This window comes from Nannobrachium achirus (genome assembly GCF_963921795.1).
Source record: "Nannobrachium achirus genome assembly, chromosome: 10".
NCBI lineage: Eukaryota > Metazoa > Chordata > Actinopteri > Myctophiformes > Myctophidae > Nannobrachium > Nannobrachium achirus.
The window spans coordinates 10,582,716-10,607,711 of record NC_137819.1 but is presented as its reverse complement, the minus strand read 5'-3'; the positions used below and the strand labels follow the sequence as shown (position 1 = coordinate 10,607,711).

The following is a 24,996-nucleotide window of genomic DNA, read 5'->3' as shown; positions in this document are numbered from 1 at the left end:
ATTGTCAAAATGGCCTGGCAGGCCTGTAATACTGTTCTTTTGGTGTTCACCTTTGTTGCTTGGAGCATTGAATTATTGCACTCTCCCACAGTAATAAGGACAGAAAATAAAACACATATTGCGCTACCCACACGTTTGGCTGTGTAGCTCATGTCTCGAATGCCTGATGCTTACAAGCTGTACCTCGTTGTAAAGGTGACAAATCAACAATGAACATTATATAAAACACAATAATTTGGTATTATTAAAGGGAAAATATCATATAATTTGGTATTATTAAAGGGAAAATATGATAGACCAAATTCATGTTTCCTTTCTTTTTGTGCTTATATACGTAGTTCTTAATGCAGGTTGTTTTTATTTGTTTACTCACCGCTGCACCTATATCTCTAAAATGGTGTGAGCATTTGTGTTTGGCATAATGCTAGCAATATCAACACTACCTGGATTCTGACAGCTTACAAATGGTTATAGAAAAAGAGAATGGCTGTGTAATAAAGATTGAACTGAACTGAATTGTAACCTAGCTTAAATCAATTTAAGTAATGCAGTGCAACGTTGTTGTGTTAACATGTGCAATTGTTTAATAAATGCTGATTATAATTGCAGAACACTGTTGTTGTGGCTTTTATTTTTTATTTTATCTGGGGTAAATATGGCATTGTATGGTTTGATTAAAGGCCCAGTTCACCTCTGGGTCAACCAGATCTTATTTTATTGTTGTTTGAGACATGATCAACACAATCTTGATCGTTATTTTTTTTGTTCAATCTGTGTTTTTAGATATTTTAGTATTTCAGCATGCTACAACTGGTCATATGATGCTTTGTAGCATGATATTGCATCATATGATGCATCATATGATGCAAAATGCATCATATGATACTTTGTAGCATGCTGAAATACTACAATATCTAAAAACACAGATTGAATACAAAAAATAACTCAGGATTGTGTTGATCATGTCTCAAACAACAATAAAATAAGGTGAACTGGGCCTTTAAGGTATAACTGCTCTGGGCCAGAACGATGTGTCCACAAATGGCCCAGTGCTGGCCTATGAGTGGGCGAGCTCTGGCAAGCCAGATCTGGGTTCTAAATGGGCCGTAATTCATTGCCCCAAGTGGGCCGGCTGTTCTGGACCAGTAGTGGGCCAGAACAGCCTGTCCTAAGCTGGCCCTGTGCTGGCGGCCCATGTATGGGCCAGATGAAGAGACACTGTTCTGGCCCTGTGCTGGCGGTCCATGTATGGGCCAGATGTAGAGACACTGTTCTGGCCCTGTGCTGGCGGTCCATGTATGGGCCAGATGTAGAGACAATGTTCTGGCCCTGTGCTGGCGGTCCATTTATGGGCCAGATGCATGGCCCAAGCATGGCCCAGGTATGGGACAGATCTGACAAGCCGGATCTGGGGCCACATTCGGTGGATAGACGATAGCTTTAGGTGGGCCGCATGTTAGTGGATTATCTGGCCCATAACTGAGCCAGACCTATTTTGCTATGTGGGGAGTTGTCTGCCTGAATTGTGACAGGTCTAATAGCGACAGTCGACGCTGCCTTGCAGCACCTCACACGAGCAGCTAATGGGAAGAGAGGTGTTGGACCCGGCCTTCTGGCAGTATGTCCGTCCGTGGGCAGAACAACAGCGGGTGGATTTGGGGCTCTTGGGATCAGCTACGCTACGGAGAGTGCTTTGACACCGGCTGCCAAGTGCCAACGCGGGAGTGGACTGGGAACTCCAATGCAGGGTTTCTTTCATTTTACAGGAGTTGGGCGTTGCCATATTCTAATACAGACCGAATGCCCCATCTCAGCACCGGCCTCAGTGGCTTGCCTCTCTAGTCATTAGACCCCCAATCTCCCGCTTGTGAAACGATTTTTCGCCAAAAAAATCTTGATAAATCATAGTGATAAATATAGTTTTAGACCACGACGAGGCACGCTGTCTCAAGCGAACTTGAGCCACATGAGGCCCCACCTGGGCCAATCGTTTGCGAACTTCACTTGAGCCGACTCAGCGCCGTTCGAGTTGCGTACCGATAGGGACAGAATGAATATTGTTGTGGGGACTGCTTTTGCCCCAACTGCCACTCAAAGTGACGACTGGGTTGGGCTGCTACAGTATGTCTGGCAGACTGCCTTGAAGGGTGACACAGTATGTCCCACCTGCGTTGTATCATGACTGAGGACATACGTATGCCTTGATTTTGTGGATGCAATTTGGCTGCACCTGAAATATTGATGTCCTTCTATGCAATTTCCTTTAGTGTGGACGTGAATGAATGGTTAAAATGTGTGTAGCCAGACAACTATTCCACAATCTCAGAATGCTATACTGTATAGAGTCTGGAACTACAGCTCCTGAACGGCGAGTAATGGAGCATTTCCATTCATGAAAATATATTCTAAAATGTCCTTTCTACTAAGCAGCATTTATATTATAAATGCAATGCATTTATATTATTTATATTAGCATAAACGTGCGCATAAATGTGCGCGATGTTTAAAAACGAAACGGAAGTGAGGAGGAGGCTTCACTTCCGTTTTAACCGGGTACTCATGGTTCTTCTTACGTTACCCCGGACTGTATGACGGGAGCATTTACAAATCGCGGGAGTCAACATTCTGGCCACGCGACACTAAATTGTGTGTGAGGAGATGTGTGTTACCTTGTAGCTGTGTGTGTGTGTGTGTGTGTGTGTGTGTGTGTGTGTGTGTGTGTGTGTGTGTGTGTGTGTGTGTTACCTTGTAGCTGTGCTCGTGGTTCTTGAAGCGGCTGTAATAGTGCATGAAGCGGTCCAGCTCCTGGAAACTCTTGTGCTTCTTTTCAGCCTGAAACAAACACACACACAAACTCACCTTCTGTGAAAGTCAATCTGGTGTGTGTGCATGCATGCGTGCGTGCGTGCGTGTGTGTGTGTGTGTGTGTGTGTGTGTGTGTGTGTGTGTGTGTGTGTGTGCGTGCGTGCGTGCGTGCATGTGTACCTCTACGGTCATGTCCTTGCTCTGCTCCTCCAGGTGTTGGATGACCTCATAACGAGTACAGCGGTAATATCCTCCTGTAGACGAGCTGTGCTTCTTCCACTCCTCCAGACAGATCCAACAGAAGTCATACTTACACTGACAGAGAGACAAAGAGACACAGCGAGAGAGAGAGAGAGAGAGAGAGAGAGAGAGAGAGAGAGAGAGAGAGAGGATAATCAGACAGACAAAGCGAGAGAATGGTAGAGACATTATTAAGAAAGGCACACAGGGGTCCATTCTTTCAGTTTGTTCATAATTTGAATCCATCTCTGATCAAGGACTTGTGAGGTCTGGTGGAGCTTTGATATAATGGGCTTGCTGTGGCAGCAAGGGGTGCTGACCTATTATGCCGATTTTAATGTACCGCTGTTTATCTCTTATGCTTTAATCGAAAATCCAATAAACAAAGTAAAAGAATTAAAAAGAAAGGTAGAGAGAAAACTTGAGCTACTATCAATTGCTCTAAATGACAACTCACTCCTCAATTACTTATTTAATTACATTTCAGCCCGCGTAAAACGTTCTAAAATCATTGGGATCTCGTGACATGAACTTGCACCGAAGTTGAAACTCCCTCACTTTACCACTGTAGTTGAATAGCCTGGGAGGACTTCCAATTTTCGGAACCGGTCGGGAGCGGAAACAACCTACGTCATTTTGTAGTCATCAGCCGGACTACACTTTGTCCTGAACTACCAAACCCAAATCAGTTTGAACCCAAAACAATTCCCTGCCCTCAAGGGCATCATTTTAGGACCTGCCCAATAAAACCCTTGAGTAGTTGTGCTTATTTTTTGAAAAGTTCATTTGGTATATCCATCTTTTAGTCCAACTCACAGCGACTGGAAAGACTACACTTCTCTAGCATTTAAACAGGGATTGGGGAAACAAACAGGAAGGAACAAAAGAAAGCAACGCTGCTTCTTCTGCTTGTTGCTGGACGGTTTAGGCCACACCTAGACCGGATCACATGGCCCGTTGTAAACCAATAGCAGGCTTTCCTCCCAGGTGGAAAGACTGGTGATGTGAGGTTAGTAGTTGAAGGGCTTTTGCACTTCAAAATAGTTCAACCAACGTCCAAAGTGTTTTTTTGGCCTCGTCAATCCAAAGAAAGTTCAGAGAGGACGAAAGTAAAACACATAAAAAAAATCAAGAATGGCATTCATAAAATCATCGCCATTTTTGTAGAGTAATGCAAACGTGTGTACGTGGTGTGCGTGCGTGCGTGCGTGCGTGCACCTTGGCACACTGCATGTGGTTGCAGCCCTCGTTCTTCTGGATGTGTGTGTGTGTGTGTGTGTGTGTGTGTGTGTGTGTGTGTGTGTGTGTGTGTGTGTGTGTGTGTGTGTGTGTGTGTGCGCGTGTGTGCGTGTACCTTGGCACACTGCATGTGGTTGCAGCCCTCATTCTTCTGGATGGGTGACTTGCAGTTGGCACAGGGTTTAGAGTTGGTCAGCAGCCACAGACAGTTGGCAGCGTCCTCGTACGCCTCGCCCACACCCGCCACTGTGGCACGCACACACACACACACACACACACACACACACAGTAACGCACCCAAACACACACACACGCGCGCACACGCACACACGCACACACGCACACACAGACACACAGACACACAGACAGAAGAAAGGAAAAAAAAATCCTCTGGTGATAAAGCCACCCTATATTTGCAACTGGGCCCTGATTGGTCCCTCACAACATCAGAGGGAATGAAATCCAATCACAACTGAGCGCTGCCAGACCAAATAGCTGCCAGACCATAGCACTACTGAAACACTCAATGACCATACATGAAGCTAGTTAGCATTTGTTTTGAGGTTTTTTAGAACTTTTATTTCCTTGACTGATTATATTGTTTCCTAGATATATATATCATTTGCATTTTTTAAGTTGCTGTTGATGTACTGACATTATTATCTTGTTTATTACTGTGATGTTTTATCTGCTTATTGTAAGTCACTTTGGATTAAAAGCGTCTGCTAAATACCTAAACTGTAAACTGTAAACTGTAAATCTGCAGAAGGTTTTTTTTTATTGCAATGTCAGATTCATCTAGTTTCTAGGCTCAAATCTACTTACTGTATAGGTAAGAAAATAAAACTAAAAATATAATTTAACATGAACCTTATCAACTGCAATTGCACCAATGGTATATTATAAGCCCACTTGTCCCTGTGGAAAGGCATACAAAACGACACAAAACTGCAGGAAATGTTCAGTATGCTGAAAAACATTATGTTGAAGCAAAACCTGTACAAGATAATGCCACTAGAGGGAGCAACAAACCATGAAATACCATGCTGGACACTTGTTGCATTATAGAGACCTGTGATATACTGTGATGATGCAACCAGTGTTCATTTAGACTGCAGATTTAGATCGCTGTGAGCTTGTAGATCCGCTATTTTCAGAGTGCAACCAAGCGTAAAATACATGACTTGTCTTTTAGTTCCAGTAAACTGTACTGTCATGAAACTGCTTTTCCTATGCAAACTTCTGATACATTCTTCAATCAATCAATCAATCAATCAATCAATCAATCAATCAATCAATCAATCAATCAATCAATAGCTTAGTTATTACTGCAATGATCACATTTGTTTCATGAATAGTTTTTACTAATACTTGTACATGTGTTCTAGTCTCATGTAGTGCATGTACCTGGAGGTGACTTCATACAAGACATAACAACAACAGTCTGACAGAGTCATGTTTTCATGATGCTCTGAGGAAGGCAAGCTCTGTGCTGAAACATGTTAGCAGCCTGAAGTAGCACTACCAGTAAGAGTAAGACTCCCTAATCGGGAGATAAGCGACCGTTGGTCGCTTATGTCCACAAATAGGGCACAAATTTGTTATTCCAAAATCTTCCTGATCCATGTTGATGACATGAGTGTAGACATACTGTGTAGTGCTTTTCGTGATTTTAGGGCAAAATCTGTAGGAGCAGTGTCCAAAAATGTGTTTTTAAAAATCGACCTGAAGGTGGCGCTATATGGGACAGATTCATGTTGATGGGATGAGTGTAGACATACTGTGTAGCGATTTGCATGATTTTAGGGCAAAAACTGTAGGAGCAGTGGCCAAAAATGTGTTTTAAAAATCGGCCTGAAGGTGGCGCTAGAAGAGGGCCATGTGAGAAATGAGGGGTGGGGTCTCCGCGTTGCCTTGGCGGACGAATAGGTACCGGCCCCGGCTCTCCCGGACGCTCCTAGCCCGAGTTAAGGCATTTTATGTGAGCTGCAGTGGAGGGGGTCCTCCACTGGGGGCGTCACCACTTTTGCATCCATTCTGGAGCACCAGGAGTGGGTGGTCCCCAGGAATTCCCCAGGCTATGTATCTATGATGTAGGACTCTATATGTGATTGTGAGTCAGTGTGGTGTCAGACAGTTAACAGTGAACAACAACTAGGATTTAGAGTTTTTACTTCTTTATTGCACAGCTGCTCTAGTGCTCTTACATAACGTGTATGTTGTATTGTTCCTGGTGAACTTCTGTTTAATGAATGACCTCTTTCAGGAAAGGATTCCAAATAAGCCTGATTGGCTTCTTCCTCTCCTTGCACAGTATTTTGTATCCTCATTATGTATTGTTCAATGTTTTTTATAATAATGTGCTGATAAACTAAACTAAACTAAAAACTAAGTGTCTGACAGTGAACCGTGAACAACAACTAGGACTCTATATGTCAGCGTGGCGTGTGACAGTGAACAGTGAACAACAACACGTACGTTCCTCAGGCTTCATCTCAGTGACTTTCTGCAGCCAGTTCCTCCATGTTTGGCAGTCACACGGCTCATGAGCTTCACCTAGGCACTCCCTGGAGAGAGAAAGAGAGACAGAGGGTACGTTCAGACAGTCAGAGGCAGATGCATTGACCCCCATCCACTCCCGTGTTAAGAGAATAACCCAGAAGAAGCGTTAAGTCTCGGACCGAAAACCTAAACACTAATCAATGGGACATACCTAAACGCAGGAAGAACGTCACTTTGTTGACACTCAAGTGTGATGGTTCAAATGTAAGGGAGTAATGCTGCTATAGGCAGGGGCGTTATGCCGCTTTACGAGCTAGATATGTGGACACGCCCAGAGAGACAGAGAGAGAGAGACAGAGAGACATAGAGAGAGACAGAGAGAGAGAAAGATACAGAGAGAGACACACAGAGAGACAGAGAGAGAGAAAGACACAGAGGGAGAGAGACCCAGTGAGTCGTGGTCAGCTATTAGACGTTCGTCTAAAACCGGGTTCTAACTGATCTTAAGCATCTAGATATAAATAGATGATATCGACATTGACATTACATTGTGACACGTTGTGAGCCTGTAGATCGTTTTGCCACAGTCCACAGCAGGGTAGTGTTAGTGCAGTATAGTGTAGTATAGTATAGGGTAGGGTATTACCAGCAGAACAGGTGTCCTTTGCCACAGGCCACAGCAGGGGAGTGTAGTGTTAGTGTAGTGTAGTGTAGTGTAGTGTAGTGTTAGTGTAGTGTAGTGTAGTAGTATAGTATAGGGTAGGGTATTACCAGCAGAACAGGTGACCTTTGCCACAGTCCACAGCAGGGGAGGGCAGCAGAGGGAAGGTGTGAGGGTCGTTGTCTCCTGGTCCCGGCCGGCTCAGCCTGACGGCCCGCTCACAGCGCACCGCCGGACACCAGCGGATGGCCGGGTTGTTCTCCACAAACGCCTGGAAATGCACAAAACAAAGAGAGGTTAATGGTTCGATTTATATAGCGCTTTCATTAACCAAAGACGCTTTACACGGGGGGTATGGGAAAACAACAAAGAAAAAGAACCACTTTATTACGGGGAAAAAACACTAAGAAAAGGCTAAGACCTCGGAAAAAAAGCAATGGAGTTACAGTAGCTGGGGAAAGCCATCTCGAAGAGGTGGGTTTGGAGGGCGGATTTGAAGGTTTGGAGGGTGTGTGTGTGTGTTTGTGTGTGTGTGTGTGTGTGTGTGTGTGTGTGTGTGTGTGTGTGTGTGTGTGTGTGTGTGTGTGTGTGTGTGTGTGTGTGTGTACCTTGATATCAAACTGCAGGTACCTCTGGTCCATCTCTCTGGACACCACACTCTCTATGACCTGCACAGGGACCAGCTGGTAGCAGTCATAGGCTGGACAGAAGATGTTGTGAGCATCTCCCTCCTGGATCTTCACGTTCAAGAACCTGGCACACACGCACACGCACGCACAAACACACACACACTTTACAATGTAGGCATTTAGCAGACGCCCTAATCCATAGTGAATTTACAGTAATCAAGGTGAACACATGCCTCAAATGGCAGAGACACAGTGATAGTGTCTCAGTGAACTAGAATCACAGGTAAACCCATAACCTAGCATCAGTCTGAACTATATAGCATCAACGTAATGATCTGTACAGTACATTTAAGCTATAGGATACCAGCTAAACTAGTAAGACACCCTAAGGGTGAGAATGGGTGCACATGGCGGCGTGCACATGGGCACGTGCACACATTCCCCTGGGTGACAGCAGACTGCTGGGTGAGCGCTGGTGCTTTGGCTGTGGCCATATTTTCCCAAATTTACCATTTCGCAAGTGTCTTGGCCATATATTATATTGAGCCTGAGTGTGACAGACAGACGGACATGAGCTGTACGTTTTCATACAAAATAGCGACCTACAGTCGCAACTATGAACATCTGTCTAATAACTTAACTTCTCCTGCACAATATGTCATATAAATGTATTGTTTTCTTGTACTTCAATATGTGCTAATAAATGAATACAAAACAAATAAATACCAATAAATACAATTAAAAAAAGCCTTGGTAACAGAACAAATGACCAGGATAAAGGGTCATTCCCACCAGGCAAGATAAAGATAAAGATAAAAAAATATCTTTCTTAATTGAAGTGGATGGTATTGTCTAGTGTAGACACTACCATCCACCATATCTCCATCTTTATCTTGCCCAGTGGGAATGACCCTTAAAGGCCTGTCCATACTCTCTACGACCACTGAACCTTTCATCGGAAAGATCCGGTTCAACTACAAGATGACGTCACTTGCAACTTCTGAAACACATTACCTCAAATTAGAGTTCGGAAAGCTGCACGTCGTAAAGTCCGAACTCTCTGACAAAAAGTCTGGTGGTCGGAGACAGTATGGACAGGCCTTACTGTAAGTATGCATGCTTAGTACAGTCTCTCTTACCCCTCCCAGCAGGCTCTGCAGAACTGGTGTCCACAGGACATGTCTACTGGGTCCTCAAACACTGAGATGGAGCACAGACAGATCCCACACTGCAGGAGGACACACACATTTTAATTATTTATTTGGATTCACAAATTACAATTAATTTACAGGGATAACAAATGTAACGGGGTTGATAGTTCATATACACATAGCACCTTCTCCTCCACACAGACAAGCTTCCCATGACTGCTGAAACAGAGAAATATTTAGCGAGTTGTTTGGCCTTGCTCTTTGACATGCCAGTGATTGTTAGGCCACTTGTGTGGTAAATGTATGTACATGGCCCAGGCTTCCAAATATGAGTACTGACAATGGACATCTGTACCCAAGGTCTGTTAGGATTCCAAAATAAGATATCATGACTTGAAAGTCAATCGGTTTGATCAATGCCAATCAATCTATTCTATTTTGGTGCGCTGGTACAAGCTCACAGCGCGGCACCCGAGTGCTGCGCTGTAGGCTTGTATATCTGCAATTGAAAATTGTGTCCCTTTTTGCAAATCTTTATACATCTTTTTTTGTAACTAAAATATTTGCTTCTGGGGGGTCCCTGGAACAACATATTTTTAAATGAGGGTCTGTTGCCAAATACATGTCATTTTGGGGGTCCTTGACATGAAAAAGTTTGAGAATCACTGATCTAGAAGAAGGATTTAGAAGACATTTATAGAATCGAGTCAAAAATATTCAAAGACTTGCACATATTTTCAAAAATGTTCAGAAATGTTGCGCCGCGCTGTGAGCTTGTATATCTGCTATTTTTCAATAGATAAAGCATAAAATAATGGTTAAAGTGGTTAAAATCTATAGCGTTAATGGCGTAAAAGAACATGGAAGGTTCTGTCTCACCGTGGCGAGGCCCTCCTCGTCGGGTGGGGTGAGACAGCTGCCGGTGGGTGAGGTGAGGGTGAGGGTGAGGGGTGAGCGGGGGGTGCGGGGGGTCCGGGGCGAGGGCAGGGTGTCTCAGGCGTTGTACCCGCTGGGCGGGGGGGGTGGGCATGGTCACGCCGCTGCGCTGGCAGCAGCCCTCCGCGTCCGACATCCACGCTTCTAGGAGCTTCTCCCTGTCCCAGTCTGACACACACACACACACGCACACGCACACGCACGCACGCGCACGCACGCACGCACGCACGCACGCACGCACGCACGCACGCACGCACGCACGCACGCACGCACGCACACACACACACACACACACACACACACACACACACACACACACACACAGAGTTATATTACTAAATCAACATTTGTGTTTATTTTTTAAAAATGTTATCCTATGATTTTGTAGCCTCAGGATCCAGACTTTTCAAGAAAGAAAAGCCTGGGATAGCCCCCCTGTAACTGTGGCTCACAACATTTTAATTGTCTATAAAATAAATGTAGCCGTTCAGATATCTTATTTTACATCAGTATTGTTCATGTGAACTGGTTTGTTTAGGCTTATCCATTATAATTAAAAAATCGCTATGATTTATCACTCGTTTTCTATTGCGGATCACTTCCTTATTTACTCAAAGAGGACAGCAGCAGGAGTCATGTCCCCCTCCATGGGGAAATCTCGCTTTTGCGAACGCCCATCATTTCGACCGTAGGGTTAGAGACTCACTCCACGGAGGTTAAGGTTAGGGTGAGGGTTAGAGTCGGGTGTCGAAAAGATGACATGTAGTAACAGCGACACGCTCCCCCCACCACGTCCTTTCCCAGACACTGGAGGAGGCGGTGAGATCTGTCGGGCCATAGAATGTCCGCGTTAGGTTAGTCTAACGATTTTGTAACCCATTTTTCACCCAGTGCCAATTTCCTAAGCTGTAATCCTGGGCTCTGCTCTCCCTCTGCCAACCTGGGGATTTCCCCGGTTTGGATGTAGTGCGTGGAAGGGACGCAAAACGTTATTCCAACCAGTTCCTTTCCCCTCCATCAGGCGCCCCGGCTGTCCAGGGGGAGGCAGTATAGAGACCAGGATTACTGCATGTTTTTTGTGAGGGTATGGACACGGGGAGAACATGCAAACTCCACACAGAAAGGCCCTTTTGCCAACCACACTTAGGGCCTGGGCACTGATGACACAGATGAGAGAACACGGCCCCCCCCCCCCCAGCGTCCACAGCGTCCCCAGCGGGAATCAAACCCAGGTCCTTCTAGCTGTGAGGCGACATCGCTACTGACTGTGCCACCGTGGTCCTAGAGAGAGAGAGAGAGAGAGAGAGAGAGAGAGAGAGAGAGAGAGAGAGAGAGAGAGAGAGAGAGAGAGAGAGAGAGAGAGAGAGAGAGAGAGAGAGAGAGAGAGAGAGAGAGAGAGAGAGAGAGAGAGAAAGAGAGAAGGAAAACATTATTGCGAGCAGTGGTGGAAAAAGTCTTCAAATGATCTTGTAGATCTGCTATTTTCAAATGGAGGAAATGTACTGTATATAGGGCTGAAGTGGTCAACATATATTTTCTAATAATAATCATCGTTTTTATTTACAAGTAACCAGTAACAAAGGTTTAAAAAAAAAGCTGTAGCGGAAGTAAAAGTGCAATATTTGCCTCTGAGGTGTAGTGGAGTAGAAGTAAAAGTACTGAAAATTGGCAATACACCAGTAAAGGAAAAGAATCTTAAAATGTAACTTAAACCAGTGCCCCGGGTGGTGTGAACGTGTGCACAGTATCTAAGGGATTGGATGTAGGAGTCTCAGAAGTAATGTTGGAGTGCCCGTTGGGCAGATCCTTATGCCCATATATGGTGTTCCATGTTGGAGTATGCGTTGGGCAGATCTTTATGCCCATACATGATGTTCCGTGTTCCGTGTACTATGACGTCAGAGTATGACGTCAGAGTAGCATGCAGACAGACGGTTACCGTGGCAGCGAAACTGTGTAGTATCAGTGACGTCAGCATGCAGATGGTCGGACGGACGGACGGACAGACATACATTTGCTAAATTAAAGATTAAAGATACAGTACTTGCGTAAATGTATTGAGCTACTTTACACCACTGATTGAGAGAAGGCGGTATAGGTGGGCCAAGGTGTAGTGCAACATAAGTAGGGATGGGACGATACGCAATATTATCGTTTATCGTGATAAAAAAACACTCACTATAATCGTATCGTGGAGATTTCATTTATCGTGATATCGTCCATTGATCCACTGGGATCAAATCACCTTTTATTTGCCGAGCTGCATATCCTGTACCACTTAAACCCTCTATAATAAACCCTCTATAATAAAGGTATCTATCTAATTGGTAAAAGGTACTTATAATATAAGTACTTGATACAGTCTTTTTTTCACTCTCTATCAAATGTCTTTGCCAAAAAATAGTCGATCTACAAGCTCACAACGCTTTGTGAGCTTGTAGATTTTTTATTGTTTGGCAAATGTTTGGCCCCAGGATAATAGATTTTGATTATTGCGATAATATTGAGATTTCTTTTGTCACAATAATCGTGATATGACATTCTCATATCGTCCCATCCCTAAACAGAAGCCATGGAACAATGCCAGTGCAATCTCAGAAACCATCGACAGTCAGGGACAATGTTTACCATTTACTGGTAGTCAGTCTGGAAGCCAGGCAACAAGGGACAGTGTTTATCATTTAGTCAGTCTGGACTGGAAGGCAACAAGGGGTTGTGGGCTTCCGTTTCAGCCAGAGGACTGCTCCTAGTAGTTAGAGGATGGCACCTACAGTATGTGCAAGGAGTGGGTTCTATTCTAAGGTGATGCTGCTGCCGCCGTTCACTCACACTTTATTTTGAAGAGCCTCGGAAGCTTCGTGCGTGTGCACGTGAGTGTCCACTGACGATTGAGGAAGATAATCCATTTGTTTACAAACGCTCGCGAAACTAAAATCCAAACCGGGGCCGACCATCGCGGTAAAGTGTCGCCGTGAAAACAATCAGAACTCTGCTTCCCTGGCGTTCTTTGCATCTCATTCATAGATAAAGCCCTTTTTATGTTTCAGCCTAGAATGGAAGGTGTATGTAGGAAGGAACTGCGATGCGAGGCGTTGTGTGCTTGTAGATCTGCTGTTTTAACTAGTTTAGTACATTTTATAGATGATAAATACAAAACGAACGGTTTTGAACATACAAGGTTTCCAAACTTTCCACCCGACAACGACGATATGCTATAAATTTAAGGTGCTGGGAGTGAAAATTATAATGTAGGGGTGCCTCGGATTAAAAAAGATATTTATGGGGTGCCCTGAGACCAAAAGGTTTGGGAACCCCTGATCTAAGCTATGGAGCCACTGGAGCTCTAGCCTGTATGTGCAGAGACAAGGATGAATGTCCTGCCTTTTATGTCCTCCTTGTTTGTTCATGCTTTGTTTATTTGGTGTGTTTTTGTCTCCACCAGCCGAAGGCTGAGGGAGAGTATGTTTTCCCCTCCGTCCGTCCGTGCGTCCGTCCGTCCGTCCGTGTGTCCGTGTGTCCTCGCAGTTTGTGTGCAGCTAATCTCAGTCGCCGTTGGCCCGATCGCTGCCAAACTGAGCACACACACTCCCTGGATGCCAATGTAGAACCTCTGCCCCACATTTTTCAAATCAGCCTCATGGTGGCGCTATAACAGGCCGATTTGTGTGGCCTGGTTGTTACCAGCTAATCTCCGGCGCCGTTGGCCCGATCGCTGCCAAACTGAGCACACACACTCCCTGGATGCTAATTCAGAACCTCTGCCCCACATTTTTTAAATCAGCCTCATGGTGGCGCTATAACAGGCCGATTTGTGTGGCCTGGTGGAGACCTGTGCTCGGAAGAGCACTGCTTCTAGTTTCTTCTTTTTTTGCTTCTATGAATTATGAATGACCCTTATATGAGTGTCTTGAATAAAGTTTGAATTGAAAGTGAATAAGGTGAAAGTAGCCAATCTGCTTTTAATGTTTCTACAAACATGCTTCCTTCTATGCCAACCTCACCTCACCAACAGTTATATTATACTCCCCACCCTTTACTATAGACAGTACTTTGATGTGTCATGTGTTTTACAAAGGGTTTCATGTAAAACAGAGGAAGCATAGGATACAACCAATTGTAGTTCAAAAACTGGGCTGTGATCCAAAATATATCCCCAAACTAACAAGTGGGTATGAGAGATGGTATTTGGTTCATTAGTCCGAACTAAATGAATCTGTTAAGAATACTATGCCTAACCATAACCCCAACCCTAACCCTAACCTCATTAACCCTAAATAAATTCAGACTAATGAACCTTCGGACTTATGGGCAGTCCCCTGTAAGCAGCCTTTGATGATCTGTGTTGTGAGCTTGTAGATCAGTTATTTGAGCAATTTAAAAATGTTTTTTTTTTCCCAAAATTGTAAAACTAAAAAAAGTCAAAGAATTTTAGGCCCTGTATCTCCTCTGTTCTCCTCTACCATTTTCTACAGACATGCTATATTCAACAGCCCATGGTGAATAGTACAAAAGCAACATAGCGCTTAGTTGGCACTGCTTGAGTCAACACCACGCCAGAATGATTTTTAAACTAAATACAAGTAATGTTGTTACACAGTCTCAATGGGTTCACTTCATCATGAAGTTATGAAACAATATTAAAAACATAATACTCAACAAGTTGTGAGCTTGTAGATGGACTACTTTCAGCACATGTTCCCCCTGCATAGCGATGCTAGGGTTCAAGTGGTTAAACTTACTGAAGTGTGGCTGATCTTCAGGTTCCTCCTGTTTAATAGAAACGGCCCTGGCTGAGTCTGGAGAGTTCATCTTCACCTGCAGTCTGGACTCCACACACTGCTCTGAAATGAAGCAATTCAACAAGGACTTTAATGACTTCACACCTAGTGGTGTCAAGAATATGGAAATAATGTGAATAAGGTGAAAGTAGCCAATCTGCTTTTAATGTTTTTTTGCAACCAAGCTTCCTAATTAGCCTACCTCACCAACAATTATATTATAACCCCCACCCTTTACTGTAGGGCTGTACAGACTTTGATGTGTCATGTGTTAACAAAATCACCAAACTAACAAGTGAGGATGAGAGATGGTATTTGATCACATACTGTAAGCAGCCTTTGTTGACCTGGGTGAGGGGAGTGATCAAAGTAGGGCTGAAAAGATCATTATTTTACATTAAAAAACTAAAAAGCCAAACTCAATCTCAGTCAGACTGTGAGATGTTTAGTTCTGATCTGAGCCAAGATGATGGAAAGAGAGCCTTTTGGTCGACAAGAAAGATATAAAACCATTCCATGTGTTTGTTAACACTTTGGTTTCAAGGAGTAAATATATTGACCAATTTTAATTGTGTCTTTTTTTTGCTATAATCAAGCAGCTCTTCATTATTTTCACCTGATGGTGGCGCTAGAGGATCAAGGTCATTGGAACACTTGGTTAGGGTTAATAGGGTTAATCTCCCAGGAATCATGAATGCATTGATCAAGTTCCATGACAATCTGTCCATTACATTTTGACACATATTGTGTCCAAGTGGAGAGTTTGGCCAAAAGATGGCGCCAGCATAAAGGCCATTTAATCTAGGATTAATCTCTTAAAGTATTTTGTATTAATATCTCTCTAATCAGATATCAATTGCCTTGATGTCTGACATCTTCCTCCAGAAACACATTGCTACAGGAAGGAAAAGGACCATATAAGGTTGTGTTTGCTGTTACTTAATTAGTTCCCAGTGTGAGTGGGGTTGTTTTTAAGGACAGGATGGTCCCCAGACTCTGCCTGGGTTTTGGGCTGGTGTCGCCTGGGACACTGGGACAGTTTTATTTTTCTTCCTAACGCCAAAATAAAAACCTGGGTTTCCGAGGCTACTGGGACAGTGACCACACTCTGTTAGTGTGGTTGTTGTCCTGGGACAGTGACCACTCTCTGTTAGTGTGGTCGCTTTGACCACACTCTGTTCGTGTGGTTGTTGTCCTGGGACAGTGACCACACTCTGTTAGTGAGGTTGTTGTCCTGGGACAGTGACCACTCTCTGTTAGTGTGGTCGCTTTGACCACACTCTGTTAGTGTGGTTGTTGTCCTGGGACAGTGACCACACTCTGTTAGTGTGTAGAGAAATTAGACGCTTGCCCGTAGCCGGTGTTATAGTTTAGCTCGAGACCAGTTTAACTTGAGAAAGCATACTTTATTTATTTATTTATTAACATAGCCCATGGACGGCCGGTGAGGCCGTTTGATCCCCTTACTGCTCCAAAACATGCACAAATGCAAAATATAAGGTGCTCCATTCTTGCTCCAAAAGTGTAATATATCCACCAGGAAGCTCTTCGAAATGTCTAAGTAGGCCTACATATTTTTGAGAGGTGGCACTGTCTCCTTAGCTTGTTACCAGGACGCCGACTGACGCCGTCTCGAGTTAAACTGGTCTCGAGATAATCCCAAAATAGTGAAAATAGCCGATCTACAAGCTCACAAAGTTGCAAGAAGCATGGCCTAGTGACATTCATAACGTTGATTGATTGATGAAAGACTTCATTAGAAGTTTGCATAAGAAAGGGTACAGTTTCATGACAGTACAGTACACTGGTACAAGCTCAACTAAAATGATACACCTTTAAAAAAGCCTATGGCTTGTTTCAATTAGGATCCTTTTCTCTTTAAACTCATATTAGCCTAGAAAGGTTTGTGGAGGTAAAGATAGGCTTTGTCTTCATTCAGCAGTTTCGAGCAGCAGCCTCCTCTAAGTGTCTTTTCAGTGCTGATATAATATTATATTGTCAGTGCATAATTATACGACAACAACAAAAAGGAAAATAAAACAACAAAAACAACATTACCTTCTCCCAGAATGTCTCCTGGTAGAAAACACACTTTCACTCTCTTTCCACAGACTGTTGTGCAACGACTCTCTCTCCTCCACAAAGCTTTGTGAGTGAAAAGCTCTATTATTGTATTTATAACACAGTGAAAAGCTCTATTATTGTATTTATAACACAGTGAAAAGCTCTATTATTGTATTTATAACACAGTGAAAAGCTCTATTATTGTATTTATAACACAGTGAAAAGCTCTATTATTGTATTTATAACACAGTGAAAAGCTCTATTATTACCCCTATCGTTATTTGCGTACACGACAACCAGTGCTATTGCTGGTGTACGGCACCAAATTTCCATGGCCCACCATATGGATCCTGTGGGCGTGAAAAATAAGGGGGTGGGCTTTGCATGTTCTCTGGGACCCCATCTACGTATGGACGCCACTTGATCGCCCATCAGCCGTCTGGATGATCTTTTATTCCTTTTTATGTGTTCCTTATTATAACTGCTAGGAATCTTGCAGTTCAAGCACATTTCCACAGTGTGGCAGGCTATTTTCAAAGCTATTGGAACAGCCCACCGTGTACAGACAGAATCACAATCTATTGCCCGTGTACAGTGCATGATCCAAACTTGTGAGGGGCATAAAATCTGTAATAAATCGCTCCAAACATATTGTAAAAATCTAAAACTTCTGTCCATCCATATTCAAAGTAAGCCGCATGTAGGCAGTTGTCCTTCACATATTCATATATATTTAATGTATTTATTCCATAAATATTTTTTGGGTGAGGGGGGCTCAACCCAATACAGCAGATCTACAAGCACCTCGCAGATCTACAAGCACCTGCCAGGGACACAGTTTGGTTGGCCTGTATAAGCCTTGCTGTCAACACACTACTACACCAACCATCACCTGCCTACCAATCAGGTCACCAAGCCAGGTGTGGTCAATTAGTGCCTGTCTTTTGATCAGTGCCTCCTGCCAAGTGGCCTCAGTCTTTCTTTGGAGTTCACTAGGAGAGAAGCATGTTTGAGCTCAGAGCAAAGTGTGTTTGTTTTCCATTTGGACTTACTGTGTTTTGTTGGTGTGTTTGCAACCAAGACCAAAGGAATAGCATATGCACATCGCCTAACTTACAGGGCAGTACTGTAGTATAGCCTAGGCATGTTCATGTAAAACTATTGGCCGTGTACACTAAGGCATGTAGAAACTAGGGCCCGTGTACACAGTGGATAATCCCATCAACGAGGAGCTACAGGACTGGCGGGAGCCTTGAGCAGCCTGGTGGGGACCCCGGGTTTCCAGGGGGTCCCTGGCTGGTTCCCAAAGTGTGGTTTGGGGACCCCCAGGGTTTCCATGGCTGGTTCACAACAGCCTAGTACATTCATGGCTGGTTCCCAAAGTGTGGTTCGGGGACCTCTGGGGGGCCCTACAGGGTTTCAAAGGGGTCCTTGGCTGGTTCCCAAAGTGTGGTTCGGGGACCTCTCTGGGTCCCTGAGGGGTTTCTGGGGCCTTGGCCTCGGACTGCAGAGTCCGGGGACTACCGATCAGGGACCACCTCCGCTCCTGTCCGACTTTGGGGCCTCGGCCTGGGACTGCAGAGTAGCCAGGGACCCCCTGGAGTTCCGGGGACCACCGCCAAAAAGCTAAAAAATGACCAAATGATCCCCCCAAAGGGGCTGCTCACAGGGAATTCCCGGGGACCACGACTCCTGGTGCTCCGGAACGACGCACCAGGTCGCGCCCCTAGTGGAGGACCCCCCGCCACTGCAGCGCAAATAAAATGCTGTAACTCGATCTAGGAACGACCGGGAGAGCTGGGGCCGGTACCCACGCGTCCGCCTCGGCGGCCCGGAGACGGCCGTTCATAGAGCGCCACCTAGTGGCAGACCCCTGCAACTGCAGTCCGCTAAAAAGGCTTTAACTCGGCCCCGGAGCGACCGGGAGAGACGGGGACGGCACCCAGGGGGTCCCCGGCGGCAGGGCCACCGCCTGGGCCCCGAGGGACCCCTGGAGCTCCAGGGACCCCCAGGGACCCCAGCGCCACCGGGAAAAGAAATATGGAAAATACTCAATTAGCCGATCTACAAGCTATTGCTCCGGATCCAGCCTACTGTAGGCTAGTGAAGCCATCTAAACTCTCCACTTCCCTAATCTATTCTCCCACTGTGCTGGACTTGGATGTGCTGGGCTGTGCTGGACTCTATCAGGCTCTGGTGGGCTGTTTTTGGCTCTGGTGGGCTGGGCTGGGCTCTGGTAGGCTATACAGGGCAGTACTGTAGTATAGCCTAGGCATGTTCTGGTGTAGATGGACACTAATATGGGTATAAGTAACTCAGAGTGTACTAATGGAACCAAATGGACCCTACTAATGGAACCAAATGGACCCTAATATGGGTATATGTAACTCAGAGTGTACTAATGGAACCAAATGGACCCTAATATGGGTATATGTAACTCAGAGTGTACTAATGGAACCAAATGGAGCGGCCCTGCCATGAACTAGAAACACCACATAGTGTTGTCTTGTATGCCTGTTTACATCTGCCCACACTCATAATAGTATGTTGGTCCGTCTTTAGAACACGAAGGGTTCCCAGTTCGATCCCGGGCTCCCCCTGAGTTAATGTTGAAGAGTCCTTGAGCAAGACTCTGAACCCCTAACTGCTCCTGATGAGCAGGTTGGTGCCAAGCATGGTTTCCTCTGCCATCGCTGTATGAATGTGTGTGTGTGAATGGGTGAATGTAATGAATGTGTGTGTGAATGGGTGAATGTAGTGCACAATCTATGTAAAGTGCCTTGGATAAAAGTGCTATATAAATGCACCATTTACCATTTATGGGATAGGTCAGGGGTCTTCAATAGGGGGTCCGGCACCCCTAGGGGGTCCTCAGAGCTACTGCAGGGGGCCCTGTTGTAACAGAATGTGTGATAGGAACGTCTTTAGTTCTGTTGTAACAGAATCTTTGTGTGACGGGAACGGTGTACATTACACCCCTATTCTGAGGGAAATAGCAGATCTACAAGCTTGAGCTTGCAGTCCGGCTATTTTAGGCAAAGAGGTTTGATGTAGAAGTAAAACATAAGTGGAGACCAAGTACAGCCTTGTTAAGCATTTCATGTCATGAAAGGTGCTCTACAAATAATGTTTATTACTAGTAAGACGCCTCAGGGCGACATGCGACCTTGCCAAGGTCGCGCCAATTCTTGGCCATTTGGCCAGTGATGTATATCGGACCAGTTACCCATATATGGAGATCCATGTACTGTATATAGTACATCCCTTTTATGCCCATACATGGAGATCCCTGTCTGAACCAGCCACACAGATATGGGCCATGTCTTGGCCATCTGGCCAGTGATATAGTATATATCAGTGACATCAGGGAACTTCATACATGGGCATAAAAGGGATTCTGGGAATACCCATATATGGACTTTTACATAGGTGATGTCACCTATGATATCACCTGTGATGTCACAGTGATGTGTCTGGTGTAGTGCTGTGCACCCTGGTCTGGCCTATTCAAGCCAGGTCCAGCCTGTAATGGCCTGGTGGAGACATCTAACTACCCCCCTTCCCTGGTCTATACTCCTACTTGGCAGGACTGGGCTGGACTTAGGTGTGCTGGAGCTCTATTGGGCTCCTGTGGGCTGTATTGGGCTCTGGTGGGCTGTGCTGTGCTTTGCTGGGCTCTGTTAGGCTGTATGGGGCAGTACTGTACTATAGCTTAGAAATATTCATGTAAAACTATTGGCTGTGGCGTGCACACAAAATCATGTGGTAACTCAATATGGTTATTGTGAGGCTGAAGATGCTTTCCATCATAGTGACATGCAGAAAAAAACTGTCCATATAGTATGGTTTACATAGAAGTCATGCCTTAGTGTACACGGCCAATAGTTTTACATGAACATGCCTAGGCTATACTACAGTACTGCCCTGTATAGCCTACCAGAGCCCAGCCCAGCCCACCAGAGCCCAAAACAGCCCACCAGAGCCCAAAACAGCCCACCAGAGCCTGATAGAGTCCAGTCCAGCACAGCCCAGCACATCCAAGTCCAGCACAGTGGGAGAATAGATTAGGGAAGTGGAGAGGTTGGATGGCTTCACTAGCCTACAGTAGGCTGGATCCGGCTTGAATAGGCCAGACCAGGGTGCACAGGACTGCACCAGACTCCACCAGGCTGCTCCATACTCCAGCCAGCTCTGTAGATCCTGTGTACACGGCACTCCTAACTCGAACGGTCAAGGGAAAGGGTCGTTTTAGGCGTCAAAACGGGCCCTTTGTCCTTAAAATGAATACAAAAATCTAAAAAATATGTTTTGTTTTAGGCCGGACACACTTTTCATATTTGAAGCATGCCTGATCTGATGGAATGGGTTTCGTGTCTCTCCGACACTTTGAACCCTTTACGATTGCGAAAAAGACACCGAAACCCGGATTTTTGTCCTTAAAATCAATAAAAAAATCTAAAAAAACCCGTTTGTTTCACGCAGGAAACACTTTTCATATTTGAAGGATGCCTGATCCGATGGAATGGGTTTCGTGTCTCTCCGACAATTTGAACCCTTTACGATTGCGAAAAAGACACGAAATTTGCACGCCACCAACACGATTACACATTCTTTCGGATAAAATACACTTATTCTGACTTACTTTTTGACGCTGAATCCAACAAACCCGGTCTCGTGTCTCTACGACACTCCTAACTCGAAAGGTCAAGGAAAAAGCCACTGTGCACACGGGCCATAGTTTCTACATGCCTTTGTGTACACGGCCAATAGTTTTACATGAACATGTCTGGGCTTTAGTACTGTTCTGCCTCGTATAGCCCAGCACAGCCCAGCACAGCCCACCAGAGCCCAATACAGCCCACCAGAGCCCAATAGAGTCCAGCAAACCTAAGTCAAGCCCAGTCCTGCCCAGTAGGAGTATAGGCGAGGGAAGGGGGGTAGTTAGATGGCTACACCAGGCCATTACAGGCCAGATCCGGCTTGAATAGGCCAGACCAGGGTAGACAGGACTGCACCAGACTCCAGCAGTCTCCACCGGGCTGCTCAAGGCTCCAGTCCTGTAGCTCCTCGTTGATGGGATTATCCACTGTGTACACGGGCCCTAGTTTCTACATGCCTTAGTGTACACGGCCAATAGTTTTACATGAACATGCCTAGGCTATACTACAGTACTGCCCTGTATAGCCTTCCAGAGCCCAGCACAGCCCACCAGAGCCCAAAACAGCCCACCAGAGCCTGATAGAGTCCAGCACAGCCCAGCACATCCAAGTCCAGCACAGTGGGAGAATAGATTAGGGAAGTGGAGAGCTTAGATGGCTTCACTAGCCTACAGTAGGCTGGATCTGGCTGTTATAGGCCAGACCAGGGTGCACAGGACTGCACCAGACTCCAGCAGTCTCCACCGGGCTGCTCAAGGCTCCCGCCAGTCCTGTAGCTCCTCGTTGATGGGATTATCCACTGTGTACACGGGCCCTAGTTTCTACATGCCTTAGTGTACACGGCCAATAGTTTTACATGAACATGTCTAGGCTATACTACAGTACTGCCCTGTATAGCCTACCAGAGCCCAGCACAGCCCACCAGAGCCCAAAACAGCCCACCAGAGCCTTTGTGACAGGTGATAGATTTAGAGCTACAAGTTATGGTATGGAACTGCCGATGGAATTAGATCTACAAATCATGGGGATGCGACTAGTTTTAGAATTAGATCTACAAATCATGTGGATGTGAAAGGTGATAGATTTAGAGCTACAAATTATGGTATGGATTAGATCTACAAATCATGGGGATTGGAATGGTTTTAGAATTAGATCTACAAATCATGTGGATGTGACTGGTTTGAGAATTAGATCTACAAATCATGTGGATGTGACAAGTGATGGATTTAGGGCTAAAAATTATGTATGTAACTGCCGTTGGATTTAGATCTACAAATCATGTGGATACGAATGGTTTTAGAATTAGATCTACAAATCATGTGGATGTGACAGGTGATAGATTTAGAGCTACAAATTATGGTATGGAACTGCCGATGGAATTAGATCTACAAATCATGGGGATGCGACTAGTTTTAGAATTAGATCTACAAATCATGTGGATGTGACAGGTGATAGATTTAGAGCTACAAATTATGGTATGGATTAGATCTACAAATCATATGGATGTGAATGGTTTTAGAATTAGATCTACAAATCATGTGGATGTGACTGGTTTTAGAATTAGATCTACAAATCATGTGGATGTGACAGGTGATGGATTTAGAGCTACAAATTATGGTATGGAACTGCCGATGGAATTAGATCTACAAATCATGGGGATGTGAATGGTTTTAGAATTAGATCTACAAATCATGTGGATGTGACTGGTTTTAGAATTAGATCTGCAAATCATGTGGATGTGACAGGTGATGGATTTAGAGCTACAAATTATGGTATGGAACTGCCGATGGAATTAGATCTACAAATCATGGGGATGCGACTAGTTTTAGAATTAGATCTACAAATCATGTGGATGTGACAGGTGATAGATTTAGAGCTACAAATTGTGGTATGGTTTAGATCTACAAATCATGTGGATGTGACTGGTTTTAGAATTAGATCTACAAATCATGTGGATGTGACTGGTTTTAGAATTAGATCTACAAATCATGTGGATGTGACAGGTGATGGATTTAGAGCTACAAATCATGGTATGGAACTGCTGATGGAATTAGATCTACAAATCATGTGGATGGGCCAATTAGATCTGTAAAACATGTGGATGGGCCTATTAGATCTCAACAAAATGGCTCTCTGCTGCCCTCCATTGGGAAATTGTAGTCGGCACAGGTGCCGTACACGACACCCAGTTGCAAGCGTACACGCCCCATTATAACTATGGGGGCGTGTACGCTCGCGTGTACTTCGAGCCTATATTGTACACGAGGCTTATATTTTTCTATTGGAACTCCCTATCGTGTACGGCTTAACTATTGTTGTATTTATAACACAGTGAAAAGCTCTATTATTGTATTTATAACACAGTGAAAAGCTCTATTATTGTATTTATAACACAGTGAAAACCTCTATTATTATATTTATAACACAGTTAAAAGCTCTATTATTGTATTTATAATAACGCAGTGTTCGTTCGCTCTCTGCTCTGTTTACCCTGTGTTTCAACCAGGACGAGAGAGAGGGACGGAAACGATTCCCGTCCTCCCCTCTATCTTGTCCGGGTTGAAACACAGTGCACTGCCCCGGAGTTCCCCGCAGAAGTAGACATAGCAGAAATGCTGCTTTAGATCATAAACAAACTAACTGGGAACATTATTTTAACCAAACAGAAACAAACTCCCAATGAATTATAATGTAGTAGACCTGCCATGAACATCACACTTTATGTAAACTAATATACAATGAATTATAATGTAGTAGACCTGCCATGAATATCACACTTTATGTAAACTAATATACAATTAATTATAATGTAGTACACCTGCCATGATCAAGAAAGTTTATCACTGGTTGATTGATTGAAGAATGTATTAGAAGTTTGCAATAGGAAAAAGTACAGTTTCGTGACAGCACAAACCACTGGTACAAGGTCAACTAAAAGGAGATCCTGGTCAGCTTTACGGCTTATTTACACAGGAACCACTTTATGTAGGCCTGAGTGTCTAATGGACCCTTACAGGTCCTTGAGGGTCCTCTCAACAAAATTAAATGGTTTTAATATTTTATTAATCATTTAATTTAAATTATTTTACTGTCTTTAAGTCAATGGTTCTCACACAGGACCCCCACCTGAACGTACGTAGGCCTACTGTACAGGACATGTAAGGTCAGTGTGTCAATAATATTGTGTAAAAGTTCATTTTCTTCTGTAATTAATCATAATATTCCTGGAAACGTAAAGAAAGGATGGCCTCCACTTTTAGTAAACCTATGAAATGAGCTCAGTGCGGTGCTTCTCAAACTGGGGTCCAGGGACCCCCAGGGTTCCTCCAGTGG

At 44.5% G+C, this 24,996-nt stretch overlaps 1 protein-coding gene across 1 annotated transcript in view; it reads right to left on the bottom strand.

Annotated features, from left to right (window-relative positions):
• The window catches only part of LOC308292279 (ankyrin repeat and IBR domain-containing protein 1-like), a gene marked incomplete at its 5' end in the record, with an annotated part of 135,520 nt that overhangs the window by 16,388 nt on the left and 94,136 nt on the right, over positions 1 to 24,996 (bottom strand). Inside the window, 10 exon segments of the mRNA XM_080734594.1 lie at positions 2,746 to 2,832; positions 2,986 to 3,120; positions 4,400 to 4,530; positions 6,763 to 6,851; positions 7,558 to 7,718; positions 8,056 to 8,200; positions 9,216 to 9,304; positions 10,107 to 10,220; positions 10,224 to 10,247; positions 10,249 to 10,331. Of these exon segments, the coding sequence (XP_080590720.1) occupies positions 2,746 to 2,832; positions 2,986 to 3,120; positions 4,400 to 4,530; positions 6,763 to 6,851; positions 7,558 to 7,718; positions 8,056 to 8,200; positions 9,216 to 9,304; positions 10,107 to 10,220; positions 10,224 to 10,247; positions 10,249 to 10,331 (1,058 nt within the window).